General features: G+C 38.7%; 1 protein-coding gene across 1 annotated transcript; it reads right to left on the bottom strand.

Annotated features, from left to right (window-relative positions):
* Positions 1-9,518: 9,518 nt before the first annotated feature.
* Positions 9,519-10,202, bottom strand: LOC112037293 (uncharacterized). Its single transcript, XM_024070103.1, has one exon. It carries the CDS (start codon positions 10,200-10,202, stop codon positions 9,519-9,521), a length of 684 nt encoding a protein of 227 aa, XP_023925871.1.
* Positions 10,203-16,309: the final 6,107 nt, after the last annotated feature.

The raw sequence follows: 16,309 nt of genomic DNA, 5'->3' as shown, positions 1-16,309 counted from the left end.
ATGCCACACCTTGACTTTTTGCCCATTACCTATTCTCCAACATGCTCCTCATTTAATCACATCACGACCTTGGAGTATGCTTTTCCAAGCATATGAACCTCGACTTGACTCCACCGCCTCCATAATCATGTAATTTGGAAAGAAGCGTGGTTTGAAAACCTTATAGAATAGTGAATTTTTATCCTCCATCAATCTCCAAGCTTGTTTGGCCAAGAGGGAATCATTGTGCAAGACTAAATCACGGAAACCCATACCCCCTCTGTTTTGGTTTTTGTCATCTCACCCCATTTTAGCCAATGAATCTTCCACTTCTCCCCTCTTTGTTCCCACCAAAACTTTCTTACCATCACCTCAATTTCATTGCACAACCCCATTACATACGTTGGGATTGCTTGAATGACCGCCTTAATGAGCACCTCTCTACCAACTTGGGAAAGGAGTTTACCTTCTCATCCTTACAACTTCCTCCACACTCTTTCTTTAAGATAATTGAAACTTGCTTTTTTACCCCTTCCGGTCAAAGATGGTAGCCCCAAGTATTTTTCATAGTGGTGGATTTCACGAACCCCCAACATCCCTTTGATGATTTGGTGGTTTGCCTTAGTAACTGCTTTGCTGAAAAATAAGGTTGTCTTCTCTCTATTTATTTTTTGACCTGAGACTTCTTCATACAATGATAGAAGTTCCAACACCTTGCTGCATTCTTCGGAATTGGCCCTACAAAACAGAAGGCTATCATCTGCAAAAAAACAAATGGGTTAGTTTAGGTCCTCTTTTGCACAAACTGAATCCATGGATATCACTATTGCTTGCTACCTTAATGATTAGGCCACGAAGGCCCTCAGTGCATAGGAGGAAGAGAAAATGGGAGAGAGGATCTCCTTGTCTAAGACCTCTTAAGGGATGAATCAGACCCTTTGGTTCTCCATTCACTAGTACAGAGTATGTGACTGTTTTCACACACACCACAATAAGCCCAATCCACTTTTCAGAAAAACCCATCTTCCTCATCACATTTTCTAAAAACACTCATTCAACCCTATCATAAGCTTTACTAATGTCAAGCTTCAGTGCCATAAAACCCATTGTACCTGAATTATAATTTTTCATGCAATTTAGAGTTTCGAAGGCAATAAGGATATTATCTGAAATGAGGTAGCCTTTAGCAAAAACTAATTGGTTTTCATTTATGACAGAATTGAGGAATTTTTTATCCTATTAGCGAGGACTTTTGCAAAGATTTTGTATAGTACATTGCATAAACTAATAGGGCGATATTCTAGCACTAAGGTTGGGTTTTTCTTCTTTGGAATTAGAGTAATAAATGTATGATTCAGCAGGTTTGGGAGAGTACCTGAATTTAGCCAAGTTAGCACCGAGTGAGTAACATCACCTTTAATCATTGGCCAAAAATTCTGAAAAAACAAAGGGGGCATTCCATCTAGTCCAAGAGCCTTCATTGGTGCCATTTGTTTCAAAGCTTGCTTTACTTCCCATTCCTCAAATCAGCTTGTCAATTCTTTGTTCATGTCTTCGGTGATCACTTGAGGGATATGGTGTAGAGCTTCTTGGTGAATGGTCGGACTTAAGGTAGTGAAGAGTTCACTATAGTATCTGTTATATCATTCGGCCCTTCCTTCCATACTCCTTGGATGTCATTTGTTCCCATAATCACATTTTTCCTATACCAGTGGGATGCACAACCATGGAAAAATTTTGTATTTCCATCTCCATTTTTCAGCCAAAGAATATGGGAGTGTTGATTCCACATCCTTGTTTCTCAGTCCAACAACTCATTTATTTCTCTTTGCAATTCTTTGATCCGTACATTGCTACCAGTTCTTAATGCCCAGGCTTCCTCTTTAGCTAGCATGTCCCTCTTCTTTTTTAACTCCCTCATTACGTTGCCAAAGACATTGTAATTCCACCATGATAAATCTTTGCCACACTTTTCTATTTTTCCAAGGATTTCCTTATTCAGATCTAGTGATACACATGATTTCCATGTTGCTTCAACCACCTCTCCACACCTACTATCAGACAGCCATATCTCCTCAAATCTAAAGGATTTTTTATAGGAGGGAATTTCTATTCCTATTGGGTTTATAAGCAACGGGCAATGATCCGAAGAAAGACAAGGTAAGTGGTGAATTTGAGTGCTAGGGAACCTCAAGAACCATGGGTTGGTTGCTAATCTACAGTCTAGTCTTACCCAAAACGAGTGTCCATCATTATAATGTCTTCTCCATGTGAATTTTGGGCCAATAAAACTCGAATCCATAAAACCGCACTCATCTATAACATCCCAAAAGGCTTGCATTTGACTATTTTCACGATGCACTCCTCCCATCTTTTCTTCCTGTCTTGTGATTTCGTAAAAATCCCCAACACATAGCCAGGAAATGTATGGCTTATCATTTAGGGTTCAAAGCTTTGTCCACGCCTCATGCCTTCTATTTGTCATTGGTTCACCATAGAAACTTGTGAAGCGCCATTCTTGAGGTGTATTCTTCTCAATAAGTGCATCAATACAATACTTTGATGAATCTTCCACTGTGACTTGAATATCTTCCTTCCACCACAAAACCAAACCACCGCTTCTATGGCCCCTGGGTACTAATCATTTATTTCTGAAATCAAAATTGCGTAACACTTCATCTAGCCTTGCATCGTCTGTCCATGTCTCGGCTAAAAACACAATAGCAGGATCTTTTGCCCGAATATAATCTCCAAGCTCCCTCACTGTACATGAGTTCTCATGCCTACGACAGTTCCAAACTAAGAAACTCATTGTGTTGGGAGGCGCTGAACATTAGCCTCAGCCAAAGTAGAAGAATTAATCTCAACAAAAACCGCACGTTTTTTGCTTGGTAAACCATTGGGATGGGAGAGTTCCTCATAAATTCTGTTGGTCGATAGTACAGACTCAACCGTGCTTGTGATTCTGTCCGTCTTACTAGGTGCATCTGCCTTGTTCAAATGTTTCCATGATCCTTGTTGCTGTGGATGTAGTGTTTTCTGAGTTTCAGTTATGGTTGCACGTGTGCTTGCATAGGTTACAGCCCATTGGACATGAGAAACCCTAGCCGCCTCATTTGCTTCTTCAGTGATCACGTGCTCATTGATTGAGATATCAGCATTCAATGAGTCATTAATTGTGCTTGGCCCGGCCTTTAAGTTTGACAAACACGCATCAATTTCAGCGAGCTTAGAAGGGAAAGTATTATTGTGCAACGGTTCTTTTGGGTCAATAATAGACTTTGCTACCTTTTTGGGAGAGTTTAAAACCAGATTTATTGCTGGTGGGTTGGCAGATCGTGTCTCTTCAAATGACAATTCAATATTCTTTAATTCACAAAAGGATAATATACGTTTTCTCTCTAGGTCTTCTACGAAGCCCTAGAGGTGAAAAAATAGGCTTGCCGCACGGCAAAGATTTCCTCTCCGTTTCTAACGGTGGAAACTGGTTTTCTCAGTATTAATCGGGCCGTTATGGAGGACATCACGAAGAAGTGCGCAGGGTTACGACTATCAGGAAGAGAAGGGAGTGAGGTGGACCTTAGTCCACCAGAGAATGGAGCGGGTTTTGTCCTCGCAGGAAAGTTTTGCACGAAGAGGAGGGTGAATTTAGAATCAATGGGGAAGGTTTTGCGAACAGTATGGACGACAGAGAAGAATTTCGAAGTTAGCGATGTGGGTGAAAATAAGGTCTTGTTCCTTTTTCAGCAGGAGGAGGACTTGGACAGAGTTCTCATGCTTAGTCCATGGTCTTTTGACAAATACCTCCTAGTACTACACAAACTAGAAGTTGGGGAAGTGGTGAGCCAACTGAAATTTAACAGAGCGTCCTTCTGGATCCAAATCCATGGCCTACCCACCATGAGTCAAACGAAAGAGGTCGGTCTACACATCGGTGAGTCTTTGGGAAGAGTGGAGAAGGTGGACGTGGAAAACAAAGGTTTTTGTCTGGGGAATTGTCCCCGGATTCGAGTGTCGATAGATATATCCATGCCGCTTTGCAGGGGTCGACTGGTTCGAATGGGAGGTCCATCACCGTCGTGGGTGGATTTTAGATATGAACGATTACCCATCTTTTGTTATTGGTGCGGGATGATTGATCACGATGAAAAAGATTGCATGCAGTGGATGCGTAGTAAAGAATCGCTCAAGGCAGAAGACAAGCAATATGGACCATGGCTACGAGCAACGCCGGAGCGGGTTCAACGGCCTCAACTGGTGGTTGCATCAAAGAATGAGGGGAGGAAGGAATATAAGGCAGCGGCAGATGGGGTGTCCACGACGATGGGGCAGTTGGTTAACACGGGGAGGGAGTTAACGGCGGCTACCATACAGAATGCACATGAGGATGATGAAGTGGCAACAAGTAGGGCAAAGGTGGCTTCATCCTATGAGCCAGAAGGGCACGAGATAATGAGGATTCCGTGCAATCCGCAATGTCCAGGATTTGAGGAGCAGTTAAAGGAGATTGATGATGCAATATTTGGAGAAGTTTTAGAAAAGGGTGGCGGGAGAGAAGGAAGCATTGAAGGAGATAAGCCACCTGGAAGGTACAAACACCAGCTATAACATGGATAAGGCAAATGGTAGTGGGTTGGTTTTGAAGCCCATTTGTGATAAGGGCCAATGTGAGGGGTCTTCGGACCAAACAAACCAAGTGCCTAAGAAGGGAGGATCGGACTGGGGTTCCATTAAGTCTGGTGATATATTCACTATGGGCTTGTGTACGCAAAGGCCCAAAAGAGGAGTTAAAACAAGAAAAAGCAAAGTTTTGGCTTAAAAACAAATTACACGGGACAAGGAAAATAATAAGGAGGAGGGTGGCAACAACATACAGGGAGAGGCAACGGAAATGGAGGTCGTGATGGGGATTGAAGATGATGGAGTGAGAATGAAAAGAAGGGTAAGGACACCATTGAACGAAATACTAGACAATGGGATGACAAGGAAACGGTCAAAGGTAGAAGGAGAGGTTTTGACTCTCAGCAAGCTAATGGCACAGCAACTTGGAGGAGCGGCGGCTGTTGGACAGCCCCGCCGGGAGCCATGAGTTCGATATGTTGGAACTGTCGGGGGCTTGGGAACCCCTGCACAGTTAACACTCTCCAGAAAAGAGTTTTGGAGGAAGATCCCATTTTGGTCTTTTTAATTGAGACCAAGTTTGAAGTATCAGAGATGGCAAGTATCAAAAAGAAATTGGAGCGGCAACAGGGATTGGTGGTGCCGAGTGTTCGACGTGGGGGTGGCTTGGCACTTTTATGGAAAAGTTCTACGAGAGTGGATGTTCAGACATACTCTCCACGCCATATTGATGCCATTGTAACTGAAGAACAAGGAAATAAGAAGTTGCGGTTCACAGGGTTCTATGGCAATCCAGAAACGAGCAAAAGAGAGGAGTCGTGGAAACTGCTGGAACAACTGAGCAGGTCTTGTGATCTTCCATGGGTATGTATGGGGGACTTCAATGAAATTATGCACTCCGGTGAAAAAGAAGTTGGCGGTGCACGTCCAGATGGACAGACGAGAAACTTTCGTGAGGCGGTAAACAGGTGTAACCTGAGGGATATGGGATACATAGGCCCAAATTTTACGTGGAGTAGGCAGTTGGGATCGCGAGGTTGGGTTCAGGAGAGGCTTGACAGAGTTTTTGTGTCCACAAACTGGGCTTCGTGTTTTCCACAAACAAGGCTTCTCCACGTGGCAACGTCGGCATCAAACCATTGCATGCTAGTCCTCAAGACAGGCAATACCGGTCAACGCAATGTTCGGCGACCAAAACTCTTCAGGTTTGAATCTATGTGGCTGAGGGATGATAGGTGTGATGAGATAGTATCAATGGCTTGGGAGAGAGGGATACATGAAGGGTCGGAATGGCCATTTTCAAACTGCAAAGAGGAGTGCCGCACTTCCTTAGTGGCTTGGAACAAAAACACGTTTGGGCATTTAGGGAGGCAAATATCTTCTTTACAGAAAAAGTTTCAATACCTGGAGGAGAGAAGAAGCAACAATACAGTCATGGAGGAAATCCAAGGAACAAAGGTGGAGTTGAACAAAATGCTAATGGCAGAGGAGGACATGTGGCACCAAAGGTCGAGGAATTGCTGGCTGAAGTCAGGGGACTGTAATACATCCTTTTTTCACACCAAAGCATCGAATAGAAATCAAAGAAACATGATCTCAAAAATCATGGACTCTAATGGTGCTTGGCAAGATGAAGAGGTGAGGATAGGCAGTATTTTTGTGGAGTATTTTGAGAAGCTCTTCACGTCATCGCAACAGGTGGTGAGCAATGAGATGCTTGATGCTCTACATACTAAGGTGACAGATAGAATGAACTCCATACTCATCCAAGACTTTCAAGCCCACGAAGTAGAGAAAGCATTAAAACAGATGCATCCAATGAAGGTGCCGGGACCTGACGGTATGCCCCCATTATTTTATCAACATTTTTGGCCTACTGTAAACTCTATTGTTATTCAAACTGTTCTTGGTTTCCTTAACCATGGAATAGCACCTCCTAAATTTCATGAAACGCATATTATGCTCATACCAAAGATCAAGGACCCAGCACGTGTTACTGACTACAGACCAATAAGTTTGTGTAATGTGGTTTATAAGTTAGCATCCAAGGCAGTGGCCAATAGGTTAAAGGTGGTCTTATAGGACATTGTAGGTGAGAACCAGAGTGCTTTCATTGCGGAGAGACTTATCACGGACAATGTGTTGGTAGCTCATGAACTAATGAACCATGTCAACAGGAAAAGGAAGGGGAAGATAGGTGAAATGGCGCTGAAACTAGACATGAATAAAGCATATGACCGGGTGGAGTGGGAATGCCTACAGGAGATAATAAGGAAGCTTGGTTTTCATGATAAATGGATTCGGTTGGTCATGAGCTGTGTGTCCTCGGTAACATATGCGGTACGGGTCAACGGAGTTCCATATGGACAGATTTCACCTACACGTGGACTGCGTCAAGGGGATCCACTGTCACCCTACTTGTTTCTTATTGTTGCCGAAGGTCTATCTGCATTACTACACAAAGCCGTCCGAGAAAAGAAGCTAAGGGGTGTTGCAGCTTCAGCAAGGGGCCCAAGAATATCACACTTATTCTTCGCTGATGATAGCCTCATTTTTGGAAGAGCCACTAAAATGGAGTGTAATGAGATACAGAGGATACTGCAAGTCTACGAGACATCATCTGGCCAGCAACTGAATCGGAGTAAGACATCATTGTTCTTCAGCCCCAACACGGAAATGAGCACAAAGGAATCAATTAAAGCCATGTTTGGCGCACAGGTTATTCGAGCACATGAAGCCTACCTAGGCCTACCGTCATTGGTAGGCAAGTTGAAAAGAAATACATTTGCTCAGTTGAAACAAAGGGTAGCAAATAAGGTCTCGGGCTGGAAAGAAAAACTTCTATCTAGCGCCGGGAAGGAAGTACTGATCAAGACAGTGGCTCAAGCAGTGCCATCATACACCATGAGTTGTTTTAAGCTCCCAAATAAGCTGTGTGATGAACTGACAGGTCTGGTGAGACAATTCTGGTGGGGAAAGGTGAGGGATGAAAAGAAGCTAGCTTGGATGAGCTGGGAAAAGATGTGCTTACCTAAGGAGAGAGGCGGGCTGGGGTTTAGAGATCTAAAAACGTTTAATCTTGCTCTCTTAGCAAAGCAAGGGTGGCGGTTACAGACAAACTTATCTTCACTGTTTTACCGGGTGTATAAAGCCAAGTATTTTCCTAGTTGTGATTTTGTGGATGCAGAGTTGGGTGGACAGCCATCTTATGCCTAGAGGAGTATTCATGCAGCCCAAGCACTGGTGCGAAGGGATCTGAGGTGGCAGGTGGGTAATAGGGAAGATATTAGAATCTGGAGGGATAAATGGCTTCCTACTCCAAAAACGTACAAAGTTGTAACACCCGAGAGAGGCAACACACAGTTAGAAATGGTCTGTGATCTCATAGACAAGGAAAGCAATGAGTGGAAGGTTGACGTGGTGCACCAGAATTTCTTGGTTCAGGATGTTGAGGCAATTTTAAGCATTCCGTTAAGTGTTAATGGTGCTCGTGATAAAATAGTGTGGGCCGAGAATAGGAATGGGAGGTTCTCAGTAAGGAGCGCATACAAGGTGGCCAAGGAGGACGGTTTGGATGGTGAGGTAGCGAGTTTCTCTAATCCATCCAAGTTGAGAAGAGTGTGGAAAGGTTTATGGGGAATGAATATACCAAACAAAGTAAAACACTTTGCATGGAAAGCATGCAAAAACATTTTGGCTACTAAAGAAAATTTACGTAAGAGAAATATCATAAAAGATGGTCTTTGTGACTACTGTGGGGTCCATGCTGAGACAGTCAGCCACCTTTTCTGGCACTGTGAACATGCCAAAGATATTTGTTCTTCAAGTAAAATGTCCTTACCTTTTAAGGTGCTGCCATCTTGGGATTTCATGGAGTTAATGTGTCAGGCGCAAAAGTGGAGTGACTTTATGCCGGGTTTGGTGGAGTGGACTGTAATGATTTGCTAGGGTATATGGAAAGATCGGAATGAGATATGTCATGGAGGAAAGGGTAGGCCTGGGAGAGTTGTGGTACGGAGTGCTTTAATGCTCCTAGATGAATATCAGAGTGTAAATGAAAGTCCCAAAGCTGCTCAGGAGAGTACACTTATGACAGTCAAGTGGAGCCCACCGCCGCAGGGATGGTACAAGGTCAACATTGATGGCGTCGTGTTCACCAAACGAAAGCTAACGGGGATCGGAGTTATTATTAGAGATGACACAGGGGTGATGGTCGCGGCAATGAGCAAGAAGATGGCAGTCCCGCTAGGAGCGCTGGAGACGGAGGCGAAAGCGATCTTTGAAGGAGATTCACTCTCGATGTACAATGCAGTGCTCGGTTCAGACTCGGCGTCTACGGCGATTCAGAATATCGTCACTGGTATACTCCGTCAAGTTCAAGGTTTTAGAACGTTCGCCTTCTCGCACGTTAAACGGCAGGGGAATGTCCCAGCCCATGTACTGGCCCAGTATGCAAGCAAAATTGAAGACTATATCACTTGGCTAGAGGAATGTCCTAGCCATATTGAATCAGTGCGTGCCCAGGATGCATGTGGTTTATAAATTTCTGGAATAAAAGTATTCATTTTCCTATCAAAAAAAAAATATATTCTTTAATTCACAATCCACATTCTCTAATTTATTCCCCAATAACTCCACCTCATCATTATTTTGCGCCAAAACCGTGGGAGAATTATTCTGTGAAGCTGTAACCGACCCCATTAATTGATCCATTGACTGCTCCCCTCTATTCTGTTCCTCATCAGCAGGTACCGTTGGAGATGGAGGGACCATTGTGGAGTTTGCTTAAGCTCGCCTTGGAGGAAACAGAGCCCTTTTGGTGGCCGAGCTTCCATTCTTTTTTTTTAAAACTTAGCATTGAAATGACATTTTTTTTGCATACAACTCGCAGGTGGTGCGCATAGCCAAGGTCCAAATTGCTATTCTTCAACTTTGAGTGAGCCTTCACTATCCAACCTTACCTCAGAGTCCCTATCGCCATCGTTAAGGCAGCCGCACCAGTAGCAAATATTGGGTAGGCGCTCATATTTGGAAGAGACCCACTTTTCTTTGCCTTGTCCAACCAACACCATTCTTCCTTGACTCAGTGGACGAGTGACATCCACACTGACTTTTGCTCTCATGAAACTCCCCCCATTCATCTCTGTTTTAGTCTTCGGAATGATCGTGCCAACAGTACTACAAATCCCTTCTGCCACCTTTGGATTCATGAATCTCACTGGGATGTCACGTACCTGCACCCAAAATGATGTATTACTGAATTTCAAATCCTCAATTTGCGTATCCTTATCATACCGTTGCAACAGCAGAAGGTGTTTGTCGAAGCTCCAAGGTTCATTTGAGAGAATGGAGTCCACTTCTTGTTCATTATCAAACGTAAAGAGGACTATGTGATTGCCCATATTTTTGACTTTGAAACCATTCTTTGATCTCCACAATGGCATGAAAGTCAAACCAATAGCTTCCATATTCAAAGCCCTTCTTGTGTAGAATTTGCCAGCAATGATAAATTCTGGCGTAGCCATTTCCTCCTCAAGATTGAATGTTGGCCCTTCTCTATCAGAAATTGACAAACCTTTACAATGGTTTGTGAGCTCATCCATGATTACACTATTTCCCAAACCCCCAAAGAAAAAACCACTAACCTTATGGATAAACTTGTTATCCTAAGGGACAAAAGCACCTACAAGTAGGGACACAAATTCTACAGCCTAGTGGAAGTCGGGACACAAGTAGGGACAAGGTTTCAAATCTTGGGCTCCAACCTATAATAGAAAAATATTATATTCCATCATCTGCAATGTACAAACACACTTAGTTGGTTGGGTTATCTTCCTATTAGTAGTTGGAGTCAAACTTTGTCTTTTTACTCCACATTAGCTCTAATTATGAGATATCTAAAAATAACTTTTATTAGTTTACAACTTTACATTGTACTAGCAATGTAAACTTATATTGTGTTAAGAGTATATTTATAAAAAGTTTTATGTTTTATTCTTTTTTTTTTTTTTTTTGGAGAATAATCAAAATATTGAATATATGATCAACAGGTTACCTATATGATGTTATCTATATGTTGAATAATGTCATTTTGTAATATCCACATTAATTTACATTATTTGTGAATGAAAAACGTATATTGGTGCCAAATAGCAATTCTTACCAATATTAACTATATTAATGAAGTATTAAATATATATGATTTTTTTTTATACAAGATAGAAATTCTACTCTAACCTAATTTAAGTGTATATATGTATGAAACTCCTTTCTAAAGACTTGAACCCCGTCCCTTACCCCTCACACCCCACAAACACTTATACAATTGTGGAATAACCATCGCACCAAAAGTATGCGGTGATATATATGAATAACTTGTATTTGACTTTCTCATATATATTTTCCTTAAAACAAAAAAAAAAAAAAAAAAAAAAAAAAAAAAAAAAAGAAGGGACTTTCTCATAAAAGTTGGCAGGCTTAGCTAAATATTTTTCTTAAAAAGCTAGTGAACGTTATTGATGCGTTTCTATTGTTCAATCTTAATTCGTTGCTTTTAAGTTTTAACCATTACCTTAATTGGCTGAAGTTATTTTCATTAATACATAAATGTTTGAGTAAAATATTTGCATATGTACCTCTACCTAAAAACTCATGAAATTACTACCGTACGCTCTTGGTGCGATGGTCACTCCACAAGTATAAGTGCTTGTGAGGTGTGGGGGTTTAAGTCTCCAAAATGAAGTTTCACACACATATATAATTAGATTAGGCTAGAGTAGAATTTTTATCTTGTATCTAAAAAAAAAAACTCATGAAATTGACTATAATTTATTTATCATATTATGAGATAATTTTAAAGTACCATCAAAGTAATATCTCTCAACTTATTCTCTAATTTTATGGTTAATACAAATTTAGTGAAATATCATTATTTAAATTTTATTCTTAAAATTACGAATTGTAATTTATTTATTAATATATGTTATCAAGAACAACTCATTGTAGACACACAAAAATATAAAATGGAAACCCCCAACAGCTACAATGTTGAAGATAAACTTTGATGGGGCAATGTGTGCAGATTCTGATCAAGCCAGAATTAATGTTGTAATTCAAAATGGTTTGATATAGGTCATGGCGGCATTGTCTAAAAAAATTGCAAAACCCCCGTCGAGTGAGATTTTGGAGATGTTGACAACATGCAAGGCATTTCAATTTGCCTTAGAACTTGGTTTTGAGCACTCTATATTTGAAGCCGATTCCAAGGTCATTATCAAGGCTTTGGTAGATGGAAATTTCTCCCTTGCTAGAATAGGACACCTTGTAAAAGACATTATGTCTATTTCAATTTTGTTACAAACCTATTCCTTCTCTCATGTAAGGAGGCAGGGCAATGGTGTGGCCTATGCCTTAGCTCAGAGAGCCAGACTTTCTTTCCTTTATTGGTCTAGATGGAGGATGTTCCAACAGACGTTTCTCATTTTGTACTTGTTGATTTACCAGTTGATTAATAAAATTGCCACTAAGTTTGGCGTCTAAAAAAAAAAAAAACATTCCTAGAACGATCTATATTAAGAATTCTCCATCTAAACAAATTCTATGCTCTTGTTTGTGGCCTTCCTTTGCTTCGGGGTAGGTACATTTTAAATAGGATAGAGGGATTTGAATTGTAGTTGTCCTCATGAGTGAGACTAGATAATATCATTGAACTATAAAAACTCTTGACAACTATCTTTAAGTTAATTGAAATTTTTATTTTTGAAATTATGGTTTGAAAGTATCCATCTCTCTTAAAATAAATAAATTCACTTTTGAAATTTTCATGGGAATGGTCTTTCATATCTTTTAAAATAAATGAACAAATTTAGTTTTGAAACTTCCATTTAAAAAATCTCCAAATGCCTCTATAAACACAAATTTTAAGTTTGGAAATCAAACAATCGAAATAGTTTTACAAATGTATTTTTGTATTGATGAATTTATGAGTTCAATTCTGTAATTAAATTCTATTACAACAGATTAATATTCTGATTTGATCTCCTTGAAAAGGTGTTTGATTTAAGAATTGTGTTAATTCGAACACAGATTACTGTCCACTTTGATTGGAAGATGGATTGAAAGTTTTTGCAACAAAATTATGATGAATATCCAGTTGTGTACTTGTTAGAGACTTATCAATCAAAGTCTATGAAGTTTCAAATCCTCCAAGTGCAAATTAAGCTAGCAACATAGATTGTGGTTCCATACGCAGATTTAGATTTGTTAGGAAATTTAGATCTCAGTTGATAGAATTAACAACTTTTAAAACCAAGTTGTTAGCTAGATCTATTATGAATAGTCCTTGGTTAAACAAACAAATATCAATACCATGCATAACGGAATAGTAAATAACACAAGATACAATGAATTAGGAAAACCAATAAAACAAACTAGTTTCATAGTAAAAAAAAAAAAAAACTTAGGGGAAACCTTCCAAAAATGCGATCCACTATAGTAAAGAAAATTTTAAGATCTAGTACAAAATATTTGTTTCTAAACTCTACAATCTCAGTAAATGAATTTACAGTAGAAACTTTCTACTATATCAGAATTTCTAAACTCTTCAATATATGAATGCTCCACAGATGACACACCCACAATCACAATTGAAACCTCCAATTGACTCAAAGAATTTCTTGAAGGTTTTCTTTACATCAACAAGTCTATGGTGGTTGTTATGGCTTTAGCTTCTTCACTAAACGAACTTCAAATTTACTTTGAAACTATTTGATATGGTGAAATTGATAGAATTTAGTTACAAAATCCCTCGCCACACAAACAGAGTGTTTCTCTATCTAAAAAGCCTTCTAATAGATGGCATATAAAGTCCTTTAAATACAGGTTCAAAAACACTGGTTCAAAACAATCTCAATTCGAGTTTCAAACGAATAAGTTATGGGCTTTTTCGCAATGCTATTTTAATAACACTATTTAAAAAATTGAAAGAAATATAAAAAGTAAATTGTAAACTTAAATTATCTTCTTTTTTTGAAATAGTTTCAACCTATGACTTTTGCTCTTGATAATAACTTTTTATCATCAAACTCAGACATCAATCAGTTTTTGGTGTAGGCAGTTTATAAATTCAATTAAGTAATATGTTCTTATTTTTAATTATGTTATTCTTAACAATGTACATTTTCTAATTTTGTGGGTTTCAATTAGCTCAACTGATAAAGTCTCTAATGGTTAAATAAGAGATATAGGATTCAATCCCCGCCTACACCAAAAACCGATTAGTGTTTTAGTCTAATAGTAAAGAACTATCATCAAGAGCGAACGTCATAGGTTGAAACTCTCTAAAAAAAAAATTCCTAATTCCTTTTAGTGACATGTAATATAAAACCAGCATTGCAGTATTCTAAATTTGTCCTATGTAATTAAACTGAGTATTAATTTGATAATTTTATTTTATTTTCAAGTATTAATTATTCGTAGGTTGTGCATAAGTATTTATGAATATAAATTTTTATGATTATTTTTATAAGATTTATATAATACCAGTTGATTTGGAATATAACATTATTGCTCAAATTAATTGAATTACTTTGGCAACAATTAAAACAAAGTATAGAAAAAGATAAAAGCTAATTTAACTATAATCAATTGTAAAAAAATAGTTGTATGCTTATATTAGTGGAAATAATTGAAAATTTGTCAATTCACTGAAGTAATTGGTTCATATTCTTAACTATCATCTCCTTCTAATGACAAAATAATATAAGTCAAGTTTTTTTAAAAAAAAGAATTTCAACCTATAACGTCTACTCCTGATAATAGCTATTTATCATCAGACCAAGACATCAATAAGTTTTTAGTCTAGGCGGAGATTGAATCTCAAATCTCTTATTCAACCATCAGAGATTTTACTAGTTTAGCTAACTGGAACTCACAAGTCATCTAATATTATTATACACATTAAGAATTATACAAGAGACATAATATAATTTCTTATAAATGTTTTAAAATGCCCCATGCATTGCATGGAACATCAAATAATAAGTATGAAGGGGTGCTTGCAGTGGTGAAGCCCGAATTTCGGTTTTGGGGAGCAAGATTAAAATAAAATAATTGAAAAAAATTAATTCAAATTGTTTTTTTATTAATATAGGAAATATTAATTAATTTATTAAACAAAAGATTTGACTAACATTTCGATAGGGGAATTTGGCTTATTACTTATTAGCCCTCTTTCGCAAAAAATTTTACCTGTTAGTCCTCTTTTAAAAATTTTTAGGACAGTAGCTCTGTTTTGGAACTCGATTATACTGAAATCAAGTTCTATTTAAATTTAGCTAAGGTAGTAGTGGTTGATGTGGCTATTTCAAAAATAACATGGAACTCGCTTTCTTAAAAATTGAGTTCCTCTTAGAATATCTTTCCATGGAACTCGATTTTACTATTATCAAGTTCCACTTGACAATTTTTTATAGAAGTAACCATATTAGTCATTGCCACCTCAACCGAATCTAGTTAGAACTCGATTTGTGTGAAATTAAGGGCTCGTTTGGTTTAGGGCTCACTCAGTTTTCATAATTCAGTACTCAGTTTTCATAAATCAAACTCAAAACCCATAACTCATAACGCAAACTCCACTATCACTCAAAAAATCCAACACTTTTGTTTGGTCACAAAACTCAGTCATATATCTCAGTTTTTAACTCCACTTTTTGCCAAAATGATGGACCCACCCACTGACACTACACAAAAAATTATGGTTGCTACCTAAGTCCCTTTTCTTTTCTGCTCTTCAAACCTTGCTACACCGAAACCCAACTCCATCACTACCAACAGCAAACCCAAAATCCACCACCATCAACCAAGCTCCACCACCACCAACGGCAAACCCAAAAATCCACAATCACAACCTCCACCACCAACAGCCCTTAACACAACCACAACATCCACCAAAAAATCCAAATGAATCAAAAATCCAAACCCACCAACAGCCCTTAACCAAAACCACAACCTCCACCAAAAAATCCAAGCAAACAAACTCCAACACAGCCCAAGCCTCAAACCACCACAACCACAACAAAAAACCCAAACTCAAATCCTTAGATCAGAGCCCAAGCTTCAATTCATAACCAATAAACCACAAACACAGAAAACCCAAACCCACCAACATAAAATCTTTAGATTGGTGATCCAAATTTCCAAATCCAAACCCACAAACACAGAAAACCCAAACCCAAACCCAAGAATCCTTAGATCGAAAACCAAAATCATGAAATGTGGTGTGTGTTTCTGTTTCTGGGTATAAATTTATGCATGTATCAAAATGGTGGAGTGGGTCAAAAGAAGAAGACGAAGAAGAAGAAGAAAAAAAAAAGTGGGTCTAAAGAGGGAAAAAAAAAAAAAACAAAAAACAAAACATTGGAATGGGTCTGAAGAAGAAAGAAAGAAAGAAGAAAAATGTCGTTGGTGATGAGTGGGTTTGACTTGACAACACACAAGTTATGGCCCCACAAAGTCCTTTTATTTACGTTGGTGCCACTGAAAATCAATTCTTGGTTTTTAAAAACACCCAATTGCTGTGTCCTGTTTTCATCACTCTTAACTTAAATTTTTGAGTTTTGAGTGATGGAAACAAGTGTTGAAAACCAAGCCAAACAAAAAAAAAAATTTGTAAGACCCACATGTTTTGAGAATTTAGTTATGAAAACTAAGT

Source organism: Quercus suber, unplaced genomic scaffold (genome assembly GCF_002906115.3).
Source record: "Quercus suber isolate HL8 unplaced genomic scaffold, Cork oak 2.0 scaffold_750, whole genome shotgun sequence".
NCBI lineage: Eukaryota > Viridiplantae > Streptophyta > Magnoliopsida > Fagales > Fagaceae > Quercus > Quercus suber.
This window is presented reverse-complemented; position numbering and strand designations above follow the sequence as displayed.

Coding starts and splice junctions, on each gene's coding strand:
- LOC112037293 (XM_024070103.1), bottom strand. CDS start 10,202: ATGGATGAGCTCACAAACCATTGTAAAGGTTTGTCAATTTCTGATAGA.